The sequence below is a fragment of the Hemitrygon akajei genome, unplaced genomic scaffold, assembly GCF_048418815.1.
Source record: "Hemitrygon akajei unplaced genomic scaffold, sHemAka1.3 Scf000123, whole genome shotgun sequence".
In the NCBI taxonomy this organism is placed as follows: Eukaryota; Metazoa; Chordata; class Chondrichthyes; order Myliobatiformes; family Dasyatidae; genus Hemitrygon; species Hemitrygon akajei.
Genome location: NW_027332009.1, coordinates 83,493 through 103,138, shown reverse-complemented (window position 1 = coordinate 103,138; position 19,646 = coordinate 83,493). Strand labels below are relative to the sequence as shown.

Sequence of the window (19,646 nt, the reverse complement as noted above, 5' to 3'; positions counted from 1 at the left end):
ATTTTCAGGTCGATGTTGAGTCGGGTGGGGTAGCAGCGTGGCCTTTCCTCCGTATGTTACTGTCTTCTTTCTCTGCGCCCCCACCCACAGGACACGGTGGTCGCTCTTCATGCTTTCTCACTCTACGGGAGTCTGACCCACGTGCCGGACCCTCAGGGGCTGGTGACCTTGACCGGAAAGAACAAGTTCCACAGGGAAATCCGCCTGGACGCCTCAAACCAGCTGGTGCTTCAGAGCGAGAAGCTGCAGGATGTTCCCGGTGACTACACTGCCCACGTCAGCGGGACCAGCTGTCTGTTGCTACAGGCGAGTTGCCCCTTGCTCACTCTCGTCTCCGCAGGTCCCGTTCCTCCCTCCATCAACTTGACCCTCCCCTCCCTTCCTCCATCTGAACCCCCTGCACTCCATACCATCCACCACCCTTCTTCCTTGTTTCTCTACTCTCAACTGTCCCGCTTCCCTCCATCTCAACTCTTTCCTGGTTCCTCCCTCCCTCCAGCCTCTGCTTTCATTCCTTTAACCAACTCAGTACAACTCCCTGCTCATTCCGTTCCTCCCACACTGGCACATTTCCTCTCTCTCTCACTCTTCTTTCCTCTGTCCCAAATCCTCCCCTACCGCCCAACCGATCCTTACCTCCTCTCTCTGTCTTATCAATTCTCTCTTTCTTCCTTCCTCCCTATCACCCTAACTTCCTCAGCCCTACTCCCTCGCTTCTCACTCCTTCCCTGTCCTCTCCCCTCTTTCTTCCAGGGTCATATAACGTCACAGCACAAAACAGGCCATTCAGCCCATCTAGTCCGTACCAAACCATTTAAACTGCCTACTGCTATCTAACTGTACCAGGTCCTTAGGTCTCCGTACCGTCCCATCCAAGCGCCTATCCAAACTTGTCTTAAGTTTGAAATCGAGCCCGCATGCACCACTTGCGTTGGCAGCTCATTCCACGCTCTCACCACCCTCTTGTGTGGAAGAGCTCATCTCTTGTTCCCCACTAAACTTTTTATCTTTCACCCTTAACCCACGATCTCTAGTTCTGGTCTCACCCAACCTCAGTGGAAACTGCATGCTTGCACTTACCCGACCTATAACCCTCACAAATGAAAGTGCAAAGTGAGTTATGTATATACATATATATGTCACCATTTTCAACCCTGAGATTCATTTTCTTGTGGGCATATTCAAATATTTATTGGAATAATAATAGAATCAAGGAAAGACCGCATCAGTTGGGTGTTCAACTACTGTGTGCAAATAAAAAAGAAAGAACTGATAATAATAAATATATAAACAATAAATATCTAGAACATGACATGAAGTGTTCTTGAAAGTGAGTCCTTAGATTGTGGGAAAATTTCAGTAATGGGGCAAATGAAGTTGAGTGTAGTTATCCCCTTTGGTTCAACAGCCTGATGGTGGAAGTGTAATAACTGTTCCTACACCTGGTAGTGTGGGTTCTGAAGCTCCTGATGGCAGCAGCGAGAAGACAGCGCAACATGGGTGGTGGGAGTCCTGTTTTGTTTACCCTCGTCAGATCCCCCCTCATTCTCCTACACTCCAGGGAATAAAGTCCGAACCGATTCAAACTTTCCCTATAACTCAGGTCCTCCGGTTCCGACAACCTCTTGTAAATTTTCGCTGCACATTTTCAGACTTATTTACCTATAGGTAGGTGACCAAAACTAAAGACAATACTCCACATTAGGCCTCAGCAAAGTCTTATACAGCTTCAGTATAACATCCCAGCTACTGTACACAGTAATTTGATTTATGAAAGCAAACGTGCCAAACGTTTACTTTACTATCCTATCTACACGTGACGCCACTTTCAGCGAATTACGGACACGTATTCCCAGATCCCTTTGTCCTACCACACTCCTCAATGTCCTACCGTTCATTGTGTTCAGACCTATCGTAGTTGGTCCTACTGAAGTACAACACCACACGCTTGACTGCATTAAATTCCATCTGCCAATTGTCAGCCAACTTTTCCAGCTGGTCCAGTTCCCGCTAAAAAATTTGCTAGACTTCTTGTTATCCACAACACCCCGCCCCCCAATCTTGATGTCATCTATAAATTTGCTGATACAGGTAACCACACTATCATCCAAATTGTTGATATAGTTGACAAGCAACAAAGGACCCAGCACCGATCCCTGCAGCACTCCACCTGTCACAGGCCTACAGTTAGAGAGGCGGCCATGTGCTCCCAGTCTCTGCCTTCTCCCTCAAAGCTAATGTCTAATACAATTTACTACCTCAGCTTCAATGCCAAGCAGCTGAATCTTCTTGACCAACCTCCCTTGCGGGACTTTGTCAAATGCCTTGTTAAACTCCATTTAGACGACATCCACTACCTTGCCTTCATCCACTTTCCTGGTAACATTCTCAGTAGCGCGAAAAATTTAAAAAGAAGACCGGCCTATACAGCGGGCTGCGTCAGGGCGGGCAGCGGAGTGAGAGGCAGCAGAGTAACAAGGCTTTGGCTCAACGGGCTTAGGCGGTAACGAGGCGAGGTAGGTTTACCTGTGTTAATTGCGGAAAGGAGGTAGTATGCGTGTGAGGCCAGTTCACTGTGCTCGACGTCAGATGTAGAGGATCCTGGAGTCTCTCGGCATCCCGGACGGCCATCTCTACACCAAGTGCGTCGAGCTGCAGCTCCTGAGGGACCGAGTTAGGGAACTGGAGATGCAGTTCGATGACTTTCGCCTAGTCAGGGAGAGCGAGGAAGTGACAGATAGGAGTTAAGGGCAGGTGTTCACACCGGGGCCACGGGAGACGGACAGCTGGCTGTGACAGTAAATATTCGTTTGAGTACTGCTGGGGGGTGGGGACAACCTACCTGGGGGAAAAGGCAGTGGCCATGCTTCTGGCACAGATCCTGGCCCTGTGGCTCAGGAGTGTAGGGAAGGGAAGAGAAAAGCAGTAGTGATAGATAGATAGATAGATAGATAGATAGATACTTTATTCATCCCCATGGGGAAATTCAACATTTTTTTCCAATGTCCCATACACTTGTTGTAGCAAAAACTCATTACATACAATACAATACTTAACTCAGTAATAATATGATATGCATCTAAATCACTAGCTCAAAAAGCATTAATAATAGCTTTAAAAAGTTCTTAAGTCCTGGCAGTTGAATTGTAAAGCCTAATGGCATTGGGGAGTATTGACCTCTTCATCCTGTCTGAGGAGCATTGCATCGACAGTAACCTGTCGCTGAAACTGCTTCTCTGTCTCTGGATGGTGCTATGTAGAGGATGTTCAGGGTTTTCCATAATTGACCGTAGCCTACTCAGCGCCCTTCGCTCAGCTACCGATGTTAAACTCTCCAGTACTTTGCCCACGACAGAGCCCGCCTTCCTTATCAGCTTATTAAGACGTGAGGCGTCCTTCTTCTTAATGCTTCCTCCCCAACACGCCACCACAAAGAAGAGGGCGCTCTCAACAACTGACCTATAGAACATCTTCAGCATCTCACTGCAGACATTGAATGACGCCAACCTTCTAAGGAAGTACAGTTGACTCTGTGCCTTCCTGCACAAGGCATCTGTGTTGGCAGTCCAGTCTAGCTTCTCGTCCAACTGTACTCCCAGATACTTGTAGGTCTTAACCTGCTCCACACACTCTCCATTAATGATCACTGGCTCCATATGAGTCCTAGATCTCCTAAAGTCCACCACCATCTCCTTGGTCTTGGTGACATTGAGACGCAGGTAGTTTGAGTTGCACCATATCACAAAGGGGACTCTATAGTCAGGAGTTCAGACAGGGGATTCTGTGGATGTAGGAAAGAAACTCGGATGGGAGTTTGCCTCCCAGGTGCCAGGGTCCAGGAGGTTTCAGATCGCATCCAATATATCCTGCAGTAGGAGGGAGAACAGCCAGAGGTTGTGGTACATCTTGGTACCAATGACATAGGTAGGAGAAGGGAACAGGTCCTGAAAAAAAGACTACAGGGAGTTAGGAGGGAAGTTGAGAAGCAGGACTGCAAAGTAGTAATCTCGGGATTACTGCCTGTGTCACGCTCCAGTTGGAATAGGAATTGAATGATGTGAAGGATAAATGCGTGGCTGTGAGATTGGAGCAGGGTGCAGGGATTCAGATTTCTGGATCATTTGGTCCTCTTTTGGGGCAAGGTGTAACCTGTACAAAAAGGACGGGTTCCACTTGAATCCCAGGGGGACCAATATCCTGGCGGGGAAGTTTGCTAAGTCTACTGGGGAGAGTTTAAACTAGAATTTTTTTGGGGGTGGGAACCGAACTGAAGAGACTGGGGAAGAGGAGGTTGGATCACAAATAGAGAAAACTTGTAGACCGTGCGAGAGAGAGAATAGACAGGTGATAGAGAAGGTACGCGCTCAGACCGAACGTTTGAGATGTGTCTATTTTAATGCACGAGTGTTGTGAACAAAGCGGATGAGCTTAGAGCGTGGATCAGTACTTGGAGATATGATGTGTTGGCCATTACAGAGATTTGGATGGCTCAGGGACAGGAATGGTTACTTCAAGTGCCGGGTTTTAGATGTTTCAGAAAGGACAGGGAGGGAGGCAGAAGAGGAGGGTGCGTGTCACTGTTGATCAGAGATGGTGTCACGGCTGCAGAAAAGGTGGACGCCATGGAGAGATTGTCTACGGAGTCTCTGTGGGTGGAGGTTAGGAAGAGGAAAGGGTCAATAACTTTACTGGGTGTTTTTCCTAAGGCGCCCAATAGTAGCAGGGATATCGAGGAGCAGACAGGGAAACGTATCCTGGAAAGGTGTAATAATAATAGATTTGTCGTGATGGGAGATTTTAATTTCCCAATTTATCGATTGGCATCCCCCTAGAGCAAGGTTTTTAGATGGGGTGTAGTATGTTAGGTGTGTTCAGGAAGGGTTCTTGACACAGTTTGTAGATAAGCCTACAAGAGGAGTGACTGTACTTGATTTGGTATTGAGAAATGAACCTGGTCAGGTGTCAAAACTCTCAGTGGGAGAGCATGAGAGAGATAGTGATCATAATTCTATCTCCTTCACAATAGTATTGGAGAGAGATAGGAACAGACAAGATAGAAATGCGTTTAATTGCTGTAAAGGGAATTGTGAGGCTATCAGGCAGGAAATTGGAGGCTTAAATTGGAAACAGATGTTCTCAGGGAAAGGTACGGAAGAAATGTGGCAAATATGCAGGGGATATTTGTGTAGAGGTCTGTATAGGTAAGTTCTAATGAGACAGGGAAGTTATGGTACGGCACCGGAACCGTGATGTACAAAGGCTGCAATAAATCTAGTCAAGAAGAAAAGAAAAGCTGACAAAAGGTTCAGAAATCTGGATAATGTTAGAAATCTGGAAGATTATAAGGATACTAGGAAGGAGTTTAAGAAGGAAATTAGGAAAGGCAGAAGGGGTCATGAGAAGGCCTTGGCAGGCAGAATTAAGGAAAACCCCAAGGCATTCTACCTAGTTTTCAGCACTTGTTACAGGGAAAGATTGAACAAGTTAGGTCTTTATTCTTTGGAGAGTAGAAGGTTGAGGGGGGACTTGATAGAGGTATTTAAAATTATGAGGAGGATAGATAGAGTTGACGCGGATAGGTTTTTTCCATTGAGAGTAGGGGAGATTCAAACAAGAGGACATGAGTTGAGATTTAGGGGGCAAAAGTTTAAGGGTAACATGAGGAGGGATTTCTTTACTCAGAGAGTGGCAGCTGTGTGGAATGAGCTTCCAGTAGAAGTGGTAGAGGCAGTTTTGATATTGTCATTTAAAGCAAAATTGGATAGGTATATGGACAGGAAAGGAATGGAGGGTTATGGACTGCTTGCGGGTCAGTGGGATTAGGTGAGAGTAAGCTTTCAGTACAAACTAGAAGGGCCGAGATGGACTGTTTCAGTGCTGTAAATGTTATATGGTTATATGGTTATTCTACATGTATGTGAAGAGCAAGAGGATGAGACGTGAAAGAATAGGACCTATCAAGTGTGACCGTGGGAAATTGTGTATGTAATTGGAGGAAATAGCAGAGGTAATTAATGATTACTTTACTTCAGTATTTACTACGGAAAAAGATCTCAGTGATTGCAGTGATGCCTTGCAGCAGACTGAAAAGCTTGAGCATGCAGATATTAAGAAAAAGGATGTGCTGAAGTTTTTGGAAAGCATCTAGTTGGATAAGTCACCAGGACCGGAAGAAATGCACCGCAGGCAACCATGGGAGGCGAGGGAGGAGATTGCTGAGCCTCTGGCTATGACCTTTGCATCATCAATGGGGACGGGAGAGATTACGGAGGATTGGGGGTTGCGGACGTTGTTCTTTTATTCAAGAAAGGGAGTAGAGATAGCCCAGGAAATTATAGACCTGCGAGTCTTACCTTAGTGCTTGGTAAGTTGATAGAGAAGATCCCGAGAGGCAGGATTTATGTACATTTGGAGTAGAATAATATGATTAAGAGAGGTCAGCACGGCTTTGTCAAGGGCAGGTCGTGCCTTACGAGACATTGAATTTTTTGAGAATGTGACAAAATATATTGATGAAGGAAGAGCAGTAGACGTAGTGTATATGGATTTCAGCAAGGCATTTCATAAGGTACCCCATGCAAGGCTTACTGAGAAAGTAAACAGGCATGGGATCCAATGGGACATTGCTTTGTGGATCCAGAGCTGGCTTGCCCACAGAAGGCAACGAGTAGTTGTAGACGGGTCATATTCTGCATGGAGGCCGGTGATCACTGTTGTGCGTCAGGGACATGTTCAGTGACCGTTCTCTTGGTGATTTTTATAAATGACCTCGATGAAGAACTGGTTCATTTGCTGATGACACAAACGTTGGAGGTGTTGTACATTGTGTGAAATGCTGTCAGAGGTTACAGCGGGAGACTGATAGGATGCAAAACTGGGCTGAGAAGTGGCAGATGGAGTTCAACCCAGATAAGTGGTTCATTTTGGTAGGCCAAATATTATGGCAGAATATAGTATTAATGGTAAGACTCTTGGCAGTGTGGAGGGTCAGAGGGATCTGGGGGTCAGAGTCCATAGGACGCTCGAAGCAGCTGCGCAGGTTGACACTGTGGTTAAGAAGGCGTATGGTGTATTGGCCTTCATCAATTGTGGAATTAAATTTAGGAGCCGTGAGGTAATACTGCAACCATATCGGACCCTGGTCAGACACCACTTAGAGTACCGTGCTCAGTTCTGGTCGCCTCACTACAGGAAGGATGTGGAAGCCATAGAAAGGGTGCAAAGGAGATTTACAAGGATGGTACCTGGATTGGGGAGCCTGACTCATGAGAATAGGTTGAGTGAACTCGGCCTTTTCTCCTTGGAGCGAAGGAGGATGAGAGGTGACCTGATAGAGGTGTATAAGATGTTGAGAGGTGTTGATCGTGTGGATAGTCAGAGGCTTTTTCCCAGGGCTGAAATGGTTGCAATAAGAGGACACAGGTTTAAGATGCTGGGGAGTAGGTACAGGGGAGATGTCAGGGGTAAGATTTTTACTCAGAGAGTGGTGAGTGCGTGGAATGGGCTGCCAGAAACGGTGGTGGAGGCGGATTCAAAAGGGTCTTTTAAGAGACTTTCAGATAGATACATGGAGCTTAGTAAAATAGAGGGCTATATGTAAGCCTAGTAATTTCCAAGGTAGGGACATGTTCGGCACAACTTTGTGGGCCAAGGGGCCTGTATTATGCTGTAGGTTTTCTATGTTTGAACCCTATGAGATTGGTTGGACATGACCTATCATGCACAAAGCCATGTTGACTATCCGTAATCGGTCCATATCTATCCAAGTACTCATATATCCGGTGGCATAGAACACCTTTCCAATTACTTTCCCACCACCCTATAATTTTCCGGTTTATTTTAGACCCTCTTTAAAACAGCAGACCAGCATTGGCTACCTTCCAATCCTCTGGTACCTCACTTGTCACTGAGGATGACTAAATATGTCTATTAGGGCGCCAGAAATTACTGACGTGCCTCCCGTATGGTTCGAGGAAACGCCTTGTCACGCTCCGAGGATTTATCCACACTGATTTGCCTCAACACCACAAACACCTCCTGATCTACCACACACCAAGAGGCCTCGCCAACACCTTACACAACTTCAACATAACATCCCATTTCCTGCCTTCAATACTTGAATGAAGGTTTAACCTTTCTGTCATCCCAATTGCCTCCTCTCTCTTTCCCTGATCTTTGCTCCTTCTCCTCGCCTGTGCTCCCTCTGTGACAGATCTGAGGAGTTAAGGGTCAGAGGGGATGGTGGTTGACATCGTGAGGAGGAGGACCCGGTCCTATCGAGCGGAGAGACAGCTGAGAGACAGCTGGTGATGACTATTGTGAAAGGAGGAGAAGGTGGGGGTGAGCGGAATGAAGGTCGCAGTGGGACGAGTGAGGCAGGAGGGAGCAGCGGGGAGTGGCAGGGTAAAGTTGAATATGAAGGGATTGAGTCAACGGTAAGGAGTTTAGAATGAAGGGAACCAGGAGTACAAAAATCGAAGGGAGGGTGGAGGAATGGCCTGAAGGGCTAGAGAGCAACGGAGGAGGTGATGGAGTGCATGCAAAGGGGAAGGATGGACAGAGGGAAGGGAGGGGACAGAGCGAGGTTGCAGGAGGAGTGGCAGGATGGTGTGAGGAACAGGAGCGATGGAGGGCGGTGGCAAGGAGAGGAGAGAGGAAAAGTCGAAGGAATGGAATGGCAAGAGGTCTGGAAAGGGAGGGAGGGAGGGGAGGTGGAAGGGAGGGAGGAAGTGGATAGAGAAATGGGTATGAGTGAGGGGACGCAGAGCGAGAAAATGGAGGGCAGGGCAGAAGTGAGAGAGGGAGTGGACAGAGAGATTGAGGGGAGTGATACAGAGGAAGGGGACAAGAGAGAGAGATTAGGGTGGGAAGTACCAGGACAGGGAAGGAGAAAGAGAGAAGGTGATAGGGAAGGTGATAGAGGGAAGTAGGTGAGGGAAGGGACAGAGCGAGCGGGAGGAGAGCAGGATGGAGGAGGGAGAGAGGGAGGGAGGAAGCGGACGGAGAATCAAGGGTTGAGGGAGAGGCAGAGGGAGGGAGGGAAGGGTTAGAGGGACGGGGGTGAGTGAGGTGACAGTGGGACACATCAGAAGGAGAGATGTAGGGGCAAATACAGGATCCAGCCGATGAAGGGAAGGAAGAAGAGTATAGAGAGATTGGGGTGAGTGAAGGGATAAGGAGGGATGGAGAGAGGGGAGGATAATGGGAAGGGAGGGATAGAGATAGGGACCAAAGGAGGGAGATGTAATGGCGGGGATAGGGAGATGAGGATGACGGAGGGGACACAGATGGGGGAGGGGATGCAAGACAGAAAGGAGAGGGAGGGGGAGGGAGGAAAGAGGTAGAGAGATGGGTCTTAGAGCGGACAAGGGGGCAGGGAGGGGTGGGGAGGAAGAAGAAAAAGAAGGAGGGGCCAGAGAGAGGGATCAGGCGAGGGAGGGAGGAGTGTAGAAGGACGGGGATGTGGAGGGGAGAGGAATGTACAGGGAAGAGGGATACAGGGGATAGAGAGATGAAGGGGAGGTAGGGAACAAGGAGGGAAGGGAGGACGGTGGGAAGAGTGGGAAGGTGGGAGCAGAGGGACGGGCCAGGGGAAGGAGGGAGGAGGAGAAAAGACAGGGACGAGGGAAGGAACAGGTCGAGGGGACGTGAAGCAGGAAGGAGATGTGAGAGGGATGGAGGAGATAGAGAGATGGGGGTGAGTGAGGGAACAGGGAGGGACGGAAGGATAGATGGAAGAGCGGCAAGGTGGGGGTAGATGGAGGGACCAAGGGAGGGACAGAGGAAGAGGATAGAGGGACAGGCGTGGGAGGAAACACGGAGATAGGGAGGGTAGAGCAGAACAGAGAGGGGAGAAGGACAGAGCGCATAGAGAGATGGTGAAAGATGGAGCAGGGAGGGAGGAGAGATGGAAGGAAGAAAGCGAAGGGGGAGACGGAGGAAAGAACCTGGGGAGGGAGGGAGAAATAAGATAGAGGGACAGGGGAAGGAGGGGGCACGGAGGGAGGGAGGGAATGGTGAGGCAGCTCAGATGGAGGGAGGCAGGGACGGAGATAGGGTGAGGAATGGTGGGAGTAGAGTGTTGGCGAGGGTTGGAGTGCAAGGCGGAGGGGAGTGGCCAGGAGAGGGAGAGAGGAAGGATGGAGACAGAGTGAGAGTGATAGAGTTGGGATTGGAATGGTGGAGGAGAGAGTGATGAACAGAGGGACTGGAGGGGAAGAAGGACAAGGAGCAGGGGACGAGGGGGGAGCGATGATTACAGGAGGACAACGCACCAGTGTGACGGGCGAAGGCGGGCGGGACATAGGCTGCGAGGGGGATTGACGGAGGCATGGGACAGAGGCATTTGGGAGTCAGACGGGGAAGGAAGAGCAGCTGCCGTCTGCACCCTGCGGTAACTGTTACCCCTCACTCACTCCACCCTCTCAGACGACACTGCGGTACAATACCCTTCCCAAGCATCGCGACTCCGCCTTCCAGCTCTCGGCCGAGATGAGGAGAATGGGTGACGACCACGACGGAGGCATCATCAACATCAATGTGACGTGAGTGCGGGATACGTCAAAAGTAGGTGTGGGGTGGAAGGTGGGGTCGGTGGGGCTCCCATTCGCGGCGCAACGTGGGACCAGTGTGAGACAGGATCAATGTTTCCTGGGAGTGATTTCACTCGATCCCAACCTGTTGGTCCCGGGAGCAATTCACAAGACGCAATCCATGTTTCACAAGATCACAAGACAAAGGAGCAGAAGTAGGCCTTTCTGCCCATCAAGTCTGCCCCGCCACTCCACCATGAGCTAAACTATTTTTCCATCTAGTTCCAATTTCCGGCTTTTTCCCCATATCCCTTGATACCCTGACTAAATAGATACCTATCAATCTCCTCCTTAAAAAATCTCAATGATTGGGCTTCCACAGCTATATGTGGCAACGAATTCCATAAATCCACGACCTTCTGGCTAAAAAAAAATTCTCATCATCTCTGTTTTAAATGGGTACCCTCTAATTCTAAGACTGTGACCTCTTGTCCTGGACTCATCCACCAAGGGAAACAACCTTTCCACATCGACTCTGTCCAACCCTTTCAACATTCGAAATGTTTCGATGAGATCCCCTCTCATTCTTCTATACTCTAATGAATACAACCCAAGAGCCGACAAACGCTCCTTATATGTTAGTCCCTGCATTCCAGGAATCATCCTAGTGAATCTTCTCTGAACCCTCTCCATCATCAGCACATCCTTTCTAAGATAGAGGGCCCAAAACCGCGTACATTATTCCAAATGGGGTCTCACCAGTGACAGTGCTAGATCGCCTGCGTGTGTCCCTGGGAGTAATTCCAAACATTCTACCATGTTCCCTGGGAGTGATTTCATTAAATCCCAAACGTGTGTCCCTGGGAGTGATGCCCCAGATTCTGTCCGTGTTCCCTGGGACTGTTTTCTCTAGATCCCGACCGTGTGTCCCTGAGAATGATTCCCCAGACCCTTTGCGCCTGCCTCTGGGGGTGATTCTGGATTCCAATTTGGAGCCCTTGAGAAGGATTCCCCAGATTCTGTTCGTGTGTCTCTGGATGGTTTCACTAAATTTCGACCGTGTGCCCCGGGAAGTGATTGCCCAGACCCTGTCCATGTGTCCCTGAGGATGATCTCACAAGGTCCCGCCTGTGTGTTTCCTGTGAGTGATTTCACTATATCCCGAGCGTGTGTCTCTGGGAGTGGTGTCCCGGACCTTGTGCGTAGTCGCTGGGAGTAATTTCACGATAATCCGGCCAGGTTTCGCTGGGAGTGAATCACTGGAACCTGCCCGTGTTCCAATGGAGTGATTTCACTCAATCGCAACCGTGTGCACCTGTGACTGATTCTCCAGACCCCATCTGTGTTCCCTGGGAATGATTTCACTAGATCCCGACGGTGTGTCCATGGGAGTAATTTTACTAGACTCGGGCGTGTGTCCCTGGATGTGATTCCCCAGATCCTGCCCGTGTTCCAAGGGAGTGATTTCACTAGATCCCCACCGTGTCTATGTTTCCGATTCCCCTGCTCCCGGCTCTTTTTACTGTGTGTGATTCTCGAACATAACCCTCTATGATTTGTTCTCTAACAGCGGCTGCTTTCTACCCGTCTCTCCTTAGGTACGTCGGGTCTCGTAACGTCTCCAACATGGTCATCGTGGATGTGAAGATGCTTTCCGGGTACTCTGCTCAGGTGAACAGAGGGTTTGCCCCAGGTGCTCCTGAACCTAACTGTGGATCCGGGAGGGTGGGTAGTGACCTCTCCCCACTCCAGTCCCACCAACACCGTATGAACAACTGGCCGCCCGCGTTCTGTCCGTCAGGGATTTGTTTATAAGACCTCCCATCACCATCACTGAGCTGTCCCTGGTGCTGGGGTCTTACTTCGAAACAGCGACCGTCTCTGACCTGCTGAGTCGCAACGGTACCTTGCGTGTTTCTTCCGATTTCCCGCATCTGACATCTCCCTGTGGTATCTCCAATCCCGGGTCGCCAAGGACGCCACGGCGACGTAACGGCTGACGTAAGGTTACTGCAGTGTTGGCGATGGCGCTTCTATTTCCACCATCTGATGCAGTGTATCCCCTCTGCCCGAGGCTATGTGGGTTTCCCCGGGAGCCCCGGTGCCCTCCCACACTCCAAAGGTGCGTAGTAACACTGCGGGCTCCCCCCAGCACACCCTCGGACTGCGTTGACAGAAAATGACGCAATTCAGGGTATGTTTTGACGTACATGGGACCAAGTCACATTCACCTTTAGATAATTAGTTCAGCCCATCACTGCCGACGACAGTAGCTCGCTAGAGTCCGCTGTCCTGCGCCACTCTTTAGCATGTCCCGAGAAGTAATCCACCTTGTTGATAAATTCTTCTTTCACAAGGTTGAGAACTTCGGAGCTTCTGTGGGCGTTTCCATAGCTCTCGTATTTTATCGGACGGGGCTGCCAGCCCGTGACCGACCCTGTTCCTTTACGATATACATTAGCAATCCGGAAGAGGCGACCGAGAGTAGTTCGCTGATGACACTAAACTGAGTGGAAAAGCAAATTGTGCAGAATATACGGAGAGTCGGTAAAGAGAAATAAATCGGTTAATTGAGTGGGCAGGGGTCTGAGAGATGGAGTACACTGTTGGTAAATGCGAGGTCATCCACTTTGTAAAGAAAATGGATGATCAGATTATCATTTAAATGGAAAATGCAGCATGCTGCTGTGCAGAGAGACTTGGGTGTGCTTGTACATGAATCACAGAAGGTTGGGTTTTAGGTGCAGCGGGCTATCAAGATTGCAAATGTAACGTTGCGCTTCATTGGTAGAGGGATTGAGCAGGGAGCTTATGCTGTAACTGTACAGCCTACCGTTGAGGCCGTATCTCGAGTACTGAGTGTATTTCTGGTCACCTTACTTGAGGAAGGACATAATGCCTTTGGAGGTGGTGCAGAGGAGATTCACCAGGTTGATTCCAGGGATGAGGGTGTTAGACTATGGGCAGGGATTGGCCTTAAGATTCAGGGGTGTAGATTTTGGACGGAGATGAGGAGGAAATGCTTTTCCCAGAGGGTGTGAATCTGTGGAATTCTCTGCCCAATAAGCAGTGGAGGTTACATCAGTACATTATTTTAGACAAGTTTGGATATTAAGAGTTATGGGGGGAAAGAGGTAGTTCTAGGAGATGAGTCCATGTCCAGCTCAGCCATGATGGTATTGAATGGCAGAGCAGGCTCGGCGGGTCAAATAACCTGTTTCTGCTCCTACTTCTTATGTTCTGATGTTCACCTCCGGGCTTGGGACCGCCTCGGGCAGAATTAAAGTAAACAACAACGATGTTTGATCTTTATAAACAACTCTCCCTCTGCTACAGAAGCCGAGCCATCCCGGTGTGAGCAGGTCAGAGACGCAGGGCGGGCACTTGTTGATGTACATTCCCGAGGTGAGTGGCGAGGACCCCGTCCCATCTGTCTCAGCTTGGTCTTGACGGTTGGGGGAGGGGTGGCGAGTCTGGGACGTTGCGGAGCAGGGGATATGCGGAGGAGATCTCGTATTGAATCCCCAACCCACTGCTCGCCCTACAGATGGACAAGCTCCTGCCTATCGAACTGCTTGTTCCTCTTCACCGGGACTTCGTGGTGGAGAACCTTCAGGACGCCTACGTGACCGTCTACGACTACTACGAGACGGGTAGGCACCTGGCCTCTCCCTTTGTCCATCCGAACCACTCAGTGCCACCCTGCCACCGGACACACCTTCTCCCTGTTCCCTACCCAGCGGTTTCCACCCCAGCGCTCTCTCTGTAATCCCACTCAATGTCACTCCTTGCACCTTCAGACCGTTCGGCACCTCTCCCTCCAATCACTCTCCTTAACCCCTCCATATCCCTCAACACACTCCCTCTGCCCTACCCATCCACATATTCACTCCTCTGTACTCACATCCTCACCTCTCCCTCAAACCCTCCGTATTCTGTTCCACATATTCTCGACCTTCCACTGCCACTCCATCCACTCCCTCACTGCATCACATCCTCCCATCCAACTCCTCTCCACCTGACCCGCTCCTACTCTCCGTCCACCCCTCTGCTCCCAGCTCCCCTGAATCTCCCAATCTGTCGCCCCTCGGTCCCCCCACTCGCTCTGCACGCCCATCCCACCCGGCCCTGGGCCCAACGCCATCTTCCGTCCACACCTATGACCTCCCTGCACTCACGCTCTGTCAGCTTCTCGTCACCCTGTTCTGCTCAATCACGTCCTTGCATCTCCATTGCCTCCTACCCCCTACTCGGCCCTACTGCCACACCTTCCCCCCACGTCTCCTGCAGACCCTCCATGCTCCTGCAGAGTGGCGTCTCCTCCCTTCCATCTTACCCCCTTTATCTCCCCTCCCTTCCTCCAGCTCATATGACTATTGAATCCACCCCATTTTATCTCCATCAGATGAGGCCGCCATCGCTGGATACCACTGGCCCGCACTAGGTGAGATCACGCGGAGACCCTCCCTGCGCGAGGGCGATATGGCGAGTTTACAGCTACCCACCAGCCCCACAATCCTGCCTACCGCTGTTCGCGCTTCCCTCCTACCTCCCTGACACCATTATTTAGGGCTGGATGCGGCCTGCTTCTGTGGGCATGTTCCTATCCAGGGTCAGCATGCAGAGGGGTCATGTATTGGTTCTCCCACCGTTTACTGAGGGGTGCATTGGAACAAAGGGTATCTGGGAATACAGGTCTATAACTCGTATAGAAAGCTTTTGACACATTGATCTTCAAAACATGAAGTATTAAGTACCGGAGATGGGACGTTATGTTGAAGTTGTAGAAAAAGTTCATGAGGTCTCATTTGAAATTCTGGTCAACTACCAACAGACAAGAATAAAGGAGTGCAGAAACACTTTACAAGGTTGCTAGAAGGTTGTTAGGTTGTTAGGAGTTAAATATAAACTTTTTCACCCAGAGAGTTGTGGATCTGTGGAATGTTCTGCCTCAGAAAGCAACGGAGACCAATTCTCTGGATGCTTTCAAGAAAGAGTTAGATAGAGCTCTTAAAGATAGCGGATTCAAGGGATATGGGGAGAAGGCAGGAACGGGGTACTGATTGTGGATGATCAGCCACAATCACATTGAATGGCGTTGCTGGCTCGAAAGGCCGAATGGTCTACTCCTGCACGTATTGTCTATTGTCTATTATAAATAACGTTACAGCACAGTGAAAGCTCTTGGGTCTACAATGTTGCTGGGCCTTGAGGAACTGGAATTTAGGGAAATGACTTTATTCCTAAGAACGTGGAAGATTCTGGTGAGATTCGATCTGGGTATACAGAATAATGAGGGAAATGATGAAGGGTCAAAGTGAAATGTTTAAGGGGAACATGACGGGGAATTTCTTCACTCAGAGGGTGATGAGCGTGTGGGACGATCTGCCGGCAGAAGTGGTGGATACGATTTTGATTTCAACAGTTAAGTCTGGATGAGTATACATATACAGGTTGGAGGACTATGATCCTGGTGCAATCAATGGGACTAGGCAGAGTTACGGTCGACAAGGTTTAGGAGGATAGCGGCAGTCAAAGGAGATGATGACCCGCTGTGTAAATCTGAGGAGACAAATGTAGAAAATAGTTACGCACCGACAGGCCAAACGCTGGACTTAAGCCAGCGGTATCAGATGTCCCCATCGACCCACAAAACGGTAACATGAAAAGGCGATTTAACAAAGCAACTCAACGCAGGTTGAATGGCAGGATTCTTCGCGGTGAAGAAGAAGAGAGAGATCTTGGGGTCTACGTCCACAGATCCCTTAAAGTCGTCAGAGAAGTTTACAGGGAAGTTTACAGGGTGCTTACGAAGGCGCATATGATGTGTTGGCCTCCATTAGTCGGGTTGAGTTCAGGAGTCACGAGGTAATATTGCAGCTCCATAAAACCCTAGTTAGACCACACTTGGACTATCTTGTTTAGTTCTGGTCGCCTCAGTTATAGGAAGGATGTGTAAGTTTGAGATGTGCAGAGGAGATTCGCCAGGATGCTGTCTGGATTAGAGAACGTGTCTAATGAAGATAAGTTGAGCGACCTTTTCTCTTTGGAGCAAAGCAGAAGGAGAGGTATATAGAGCTATACAAGATGATTAAGAGGCACAGATCAAGTGTATGGCCAGAGACTGTTTTCCAAAACAGAAATGGCCGATTCGGTGGGGGGGGGGGGGGGTCATAGTTTCTGGGTGACTAGAGGAAAATATACAGGGGAATATCAATGATGGACACATGGATGAAAAAAAAATTGAAGGGTTATGTGGGTGGAAAGGATTGGATTGATCCTAAAATTTTGTCATAACATAGTGGACCGAAGGACCTGTACTGTGCTATGATGCTTGAACATGGAAAAGTACAGCACAGAAACAGACTTTACTCTAAGATTAATCCATGGTATCAAGCTAAGATTAGTCTTTGGGACCTGAAGCCTGAAGGACAGATGGCTGGTGACTGATGGGTCTCCTAACGTATCTGCCTCTATCATCAAACCTGACAGGAAGTTCCACGCACCCACCAATCTCTGTGTTAAAATCCTATCTCTGACATTCCTGCCTGTATTTTCCTCCAAACACCTTAAAATGTGTCCCATCACATTAGATATTTCCCCCAACTTACGGAGCTGGCAAGAGTGCGGGAGATTGTGAAAGATGCTGCTAGCTATCGAGGGCCAGAGTTACATCAAGGTGATAGGTAGCGTTGGACTTTAATCCTTGGATAGCAGAGGACAGAGAGGGAACATTGCAGGTGCATATCAAATTCTGGGGCCATAGATGAGGTGGACACTTGCAGTGTTTACCCCAGGGAACGTATCTTCCAAAGGCAGTACTGGTTTCCTGAGAGAAGGGGAGAGATTTAAAAGGGGACTGGAGGGAGATCATTTTCGCCCAGATGGTGGTGAGAATACGGAATGGAATGAGCTGCTGGTGGACGTACCAGAGACAGGGACATTAACAACATCAAAAGGCCTTTCAATAGAAGGGGCTTTAAAGATTAAAGATAGTCTTCGTCACAATTCCATCAGGCATAGAGTGAAACGTGTCGCTGGTGTCAGGGAGGTTCGTGCTGGGGCCAGGCGGCAAGTGTCAACACTCTTCTAGCGCTAACGTAACTTGTCCATTACTTACTAACTCTTGTGGCACAGATCATCCTTAATCTTTAAACCCCGTCCGTATCGAAAAGCCTGTGGTCTGTGGGAGGAAACCGAGCACACAGAGGAAACCAGCATGGTCATGGAGAGAACCCACAAGCTCCTTTCAGAGAGCGGCGGGAATCAAACCTCGGTTGGTGATTGCTGGCCACGGGAAATGGTTGGCATGGACCATCCTGTATAATTCGGATCCATTGCTTCCATTTCACAGCGGAGGATCCGACTGAAACGCTGACTGCGACAGAAGAGGACATTGCTCCACAAGAGCTAAGATCAATGTTTCAGTAACTTGCAATCACTTCTAATAAATAAATGTCTTAATCCATCATTGTCACACTGTATCTCCGCACCCTAACACAGGTTCACACAGAGATTCGGAAAGGTTAAACAAAAATAAGGATTTAATTAACTATGGAGACAAGCAAGGTCTTGAATAACTCCGGCAGATCTTCACTAGAGGAGAATCAGGAAAATTAAGAACTTGAGGGGTTGGAACTGCTCCTTTATTTCTTCAGCGGTTTGAACGGGGCAGAACTGCACAAGCGCGTGGACGTCAGCCGGCGGCAACAGCGAGAAGAGTTTAAAAAAGACAGCTTTATAGCGGGCGTCGGAGTAGACGGAGACAGAGTAGGACGGCTTTGGCTCAGCGGGGATTCGGTGATAAAGGGTCGAGGCGAGGTAGGTTACTTGAATAGAATACAGACAGAAATATGTGTGGTGAGACCTGTTTTGTATGCTCGGAGTCAGATGTGGGAGGTCCTGGAGACTCCCAGCCACCCGGCCGGCAACATCTGCACCAGGTGCGTCGAGCTGCAGCTCCTTAGGGACCGCGTTAGGGAACTGGAGATGCAGCTCGATGACCCTCGTCTGGTCAGGGAGAGTGAGGAGGTGATTGAGAAGAGTTATAGGCAGGTAGTCACTCTGGGGCCTGGGGAGACAGATAAGTGGGTAACAGTCAGGAGAGGGAAGGGAAAGAGGCTAATGCTAGAGAGTGCCATAAAGGCTGTTCCCAACTAAGAAGTCCTCCTGTATGAGTAAGTACAGTAAAGGAGCCATTAGGAGGTAGTGATCACAATATGATAAGCTTTTATCTGCAATTTGAGAAGGATAAGGGCAGCTCGGAGGTGTCAGTGTTGCAGATGAACAGGGGAAACTATGGAGCCACGAGGGAGGAGCTGGCCAAAGTTGACTGGACGGATAGCCTAGCAGAAAAGACAGTGGAACAGCAATGGCAGGTATTCTTGGGAATAATGCACAAGGTGTAAAATCAGTTCATCCCCCAGAGAAGGAAGGATTCAAGGGGGGGAAAGGGGCCACAGTGGTTGACAAAGGAAGTCAGAGATTGCATAGCATTAAAAAAAAGGAAATATGACAGAGCTAAGGTGAGTGGGAGGACAGATGATTGGGAAGTGTTTAAGGAACAACAGAACTTAACTAAAAAGACATTACGAGGAGAAAAAATGAGGTACGAACGCAAGCTAGCCAGGAATATAAAGGAAGATAGCAAAAGCTTTTTTAGGTATGTGAAGAGAAAGAAGATAGTTAAAAACAACGTTGGACCCTTGAAGAATGAATTGTGTGAAATTGTTATGGGAAACAGAGAAATGGCAGAAGAATTTAATGAGTACTTTAGATCTGTTTTCACTAAGGAAGACACAAGCAATCGCCCAGATGTATGGATGGGCCAAGGACATAGGGTAACAGAGGAAATGAATCAGATTGACATTTGGAAAGAAACGGTGATGAGAAGACTGATGGAACTGAAGGCTGACAAATCCCCAGGTCCAGATGGTCTGCACCCTAGGGTACTAAAGGAGGTGGCCCTGGAAATTGCGGATGCATTGGTAATCATTTTCCAATGTTCCTTAGATTCAGGATCAGTTCCTGAGGATTGGAGAATGGCTAATGTTATCCCACTTTTTAAGAAAGGAGGGAGGGAGAAAACAGAGAACTATCGACCTGTCAACCTGA

At 49.0% G+C, this 19,646-nt stretch overlaps 1 protein-coding gene across 2 annotated transcripts in view; it reads left to right on the top strand.

The window, feature by feature from the left end:
- The window catches only part of LOC140723656 (alpha-2-macroglobulin), a 98,656-nt gene extending 80,655 nt beyond the window's left edge, over positions 1-18,001 (top strand). The window contains exons 22-28 of one of the 2 annotated variants that reach the window (XM_073038222.1): positions 91-306; positions 10,429-10,544; positions 12,131-12,203; positions 13,869-13,937; positions 14,080-14,185; positions 14,938-14,976; positions 17,887-18,001. In XM_073038222.1, coding sequence (XP_072894323.1) covers positions 91-306; positions 10,429-10,544; positions 12,131-12,203; positions 13,869-13,937; positions 14,080-14,185; positions 14,938-14,976; positions 17,887-17,963 — 696 coding nt within the window. In that variant the 3' untranslated portion in view covers positions 17,964-18,001. Of the gene's footprint in view, positions 1-90; positions 307-10,428; positions 10,545-12,130; positions 12,204-13,868; positions 13,938-14,079; positions 14,186-14,937; positions 14,977-17,669 lie in introns of both variants that reach the window. The other variant, XM_073038223.1, reaches the window with a different exon arrangement.
- The last annotated feature ends 1,645 nt before the right edge of the window (positions 18,002-19,646 follow it).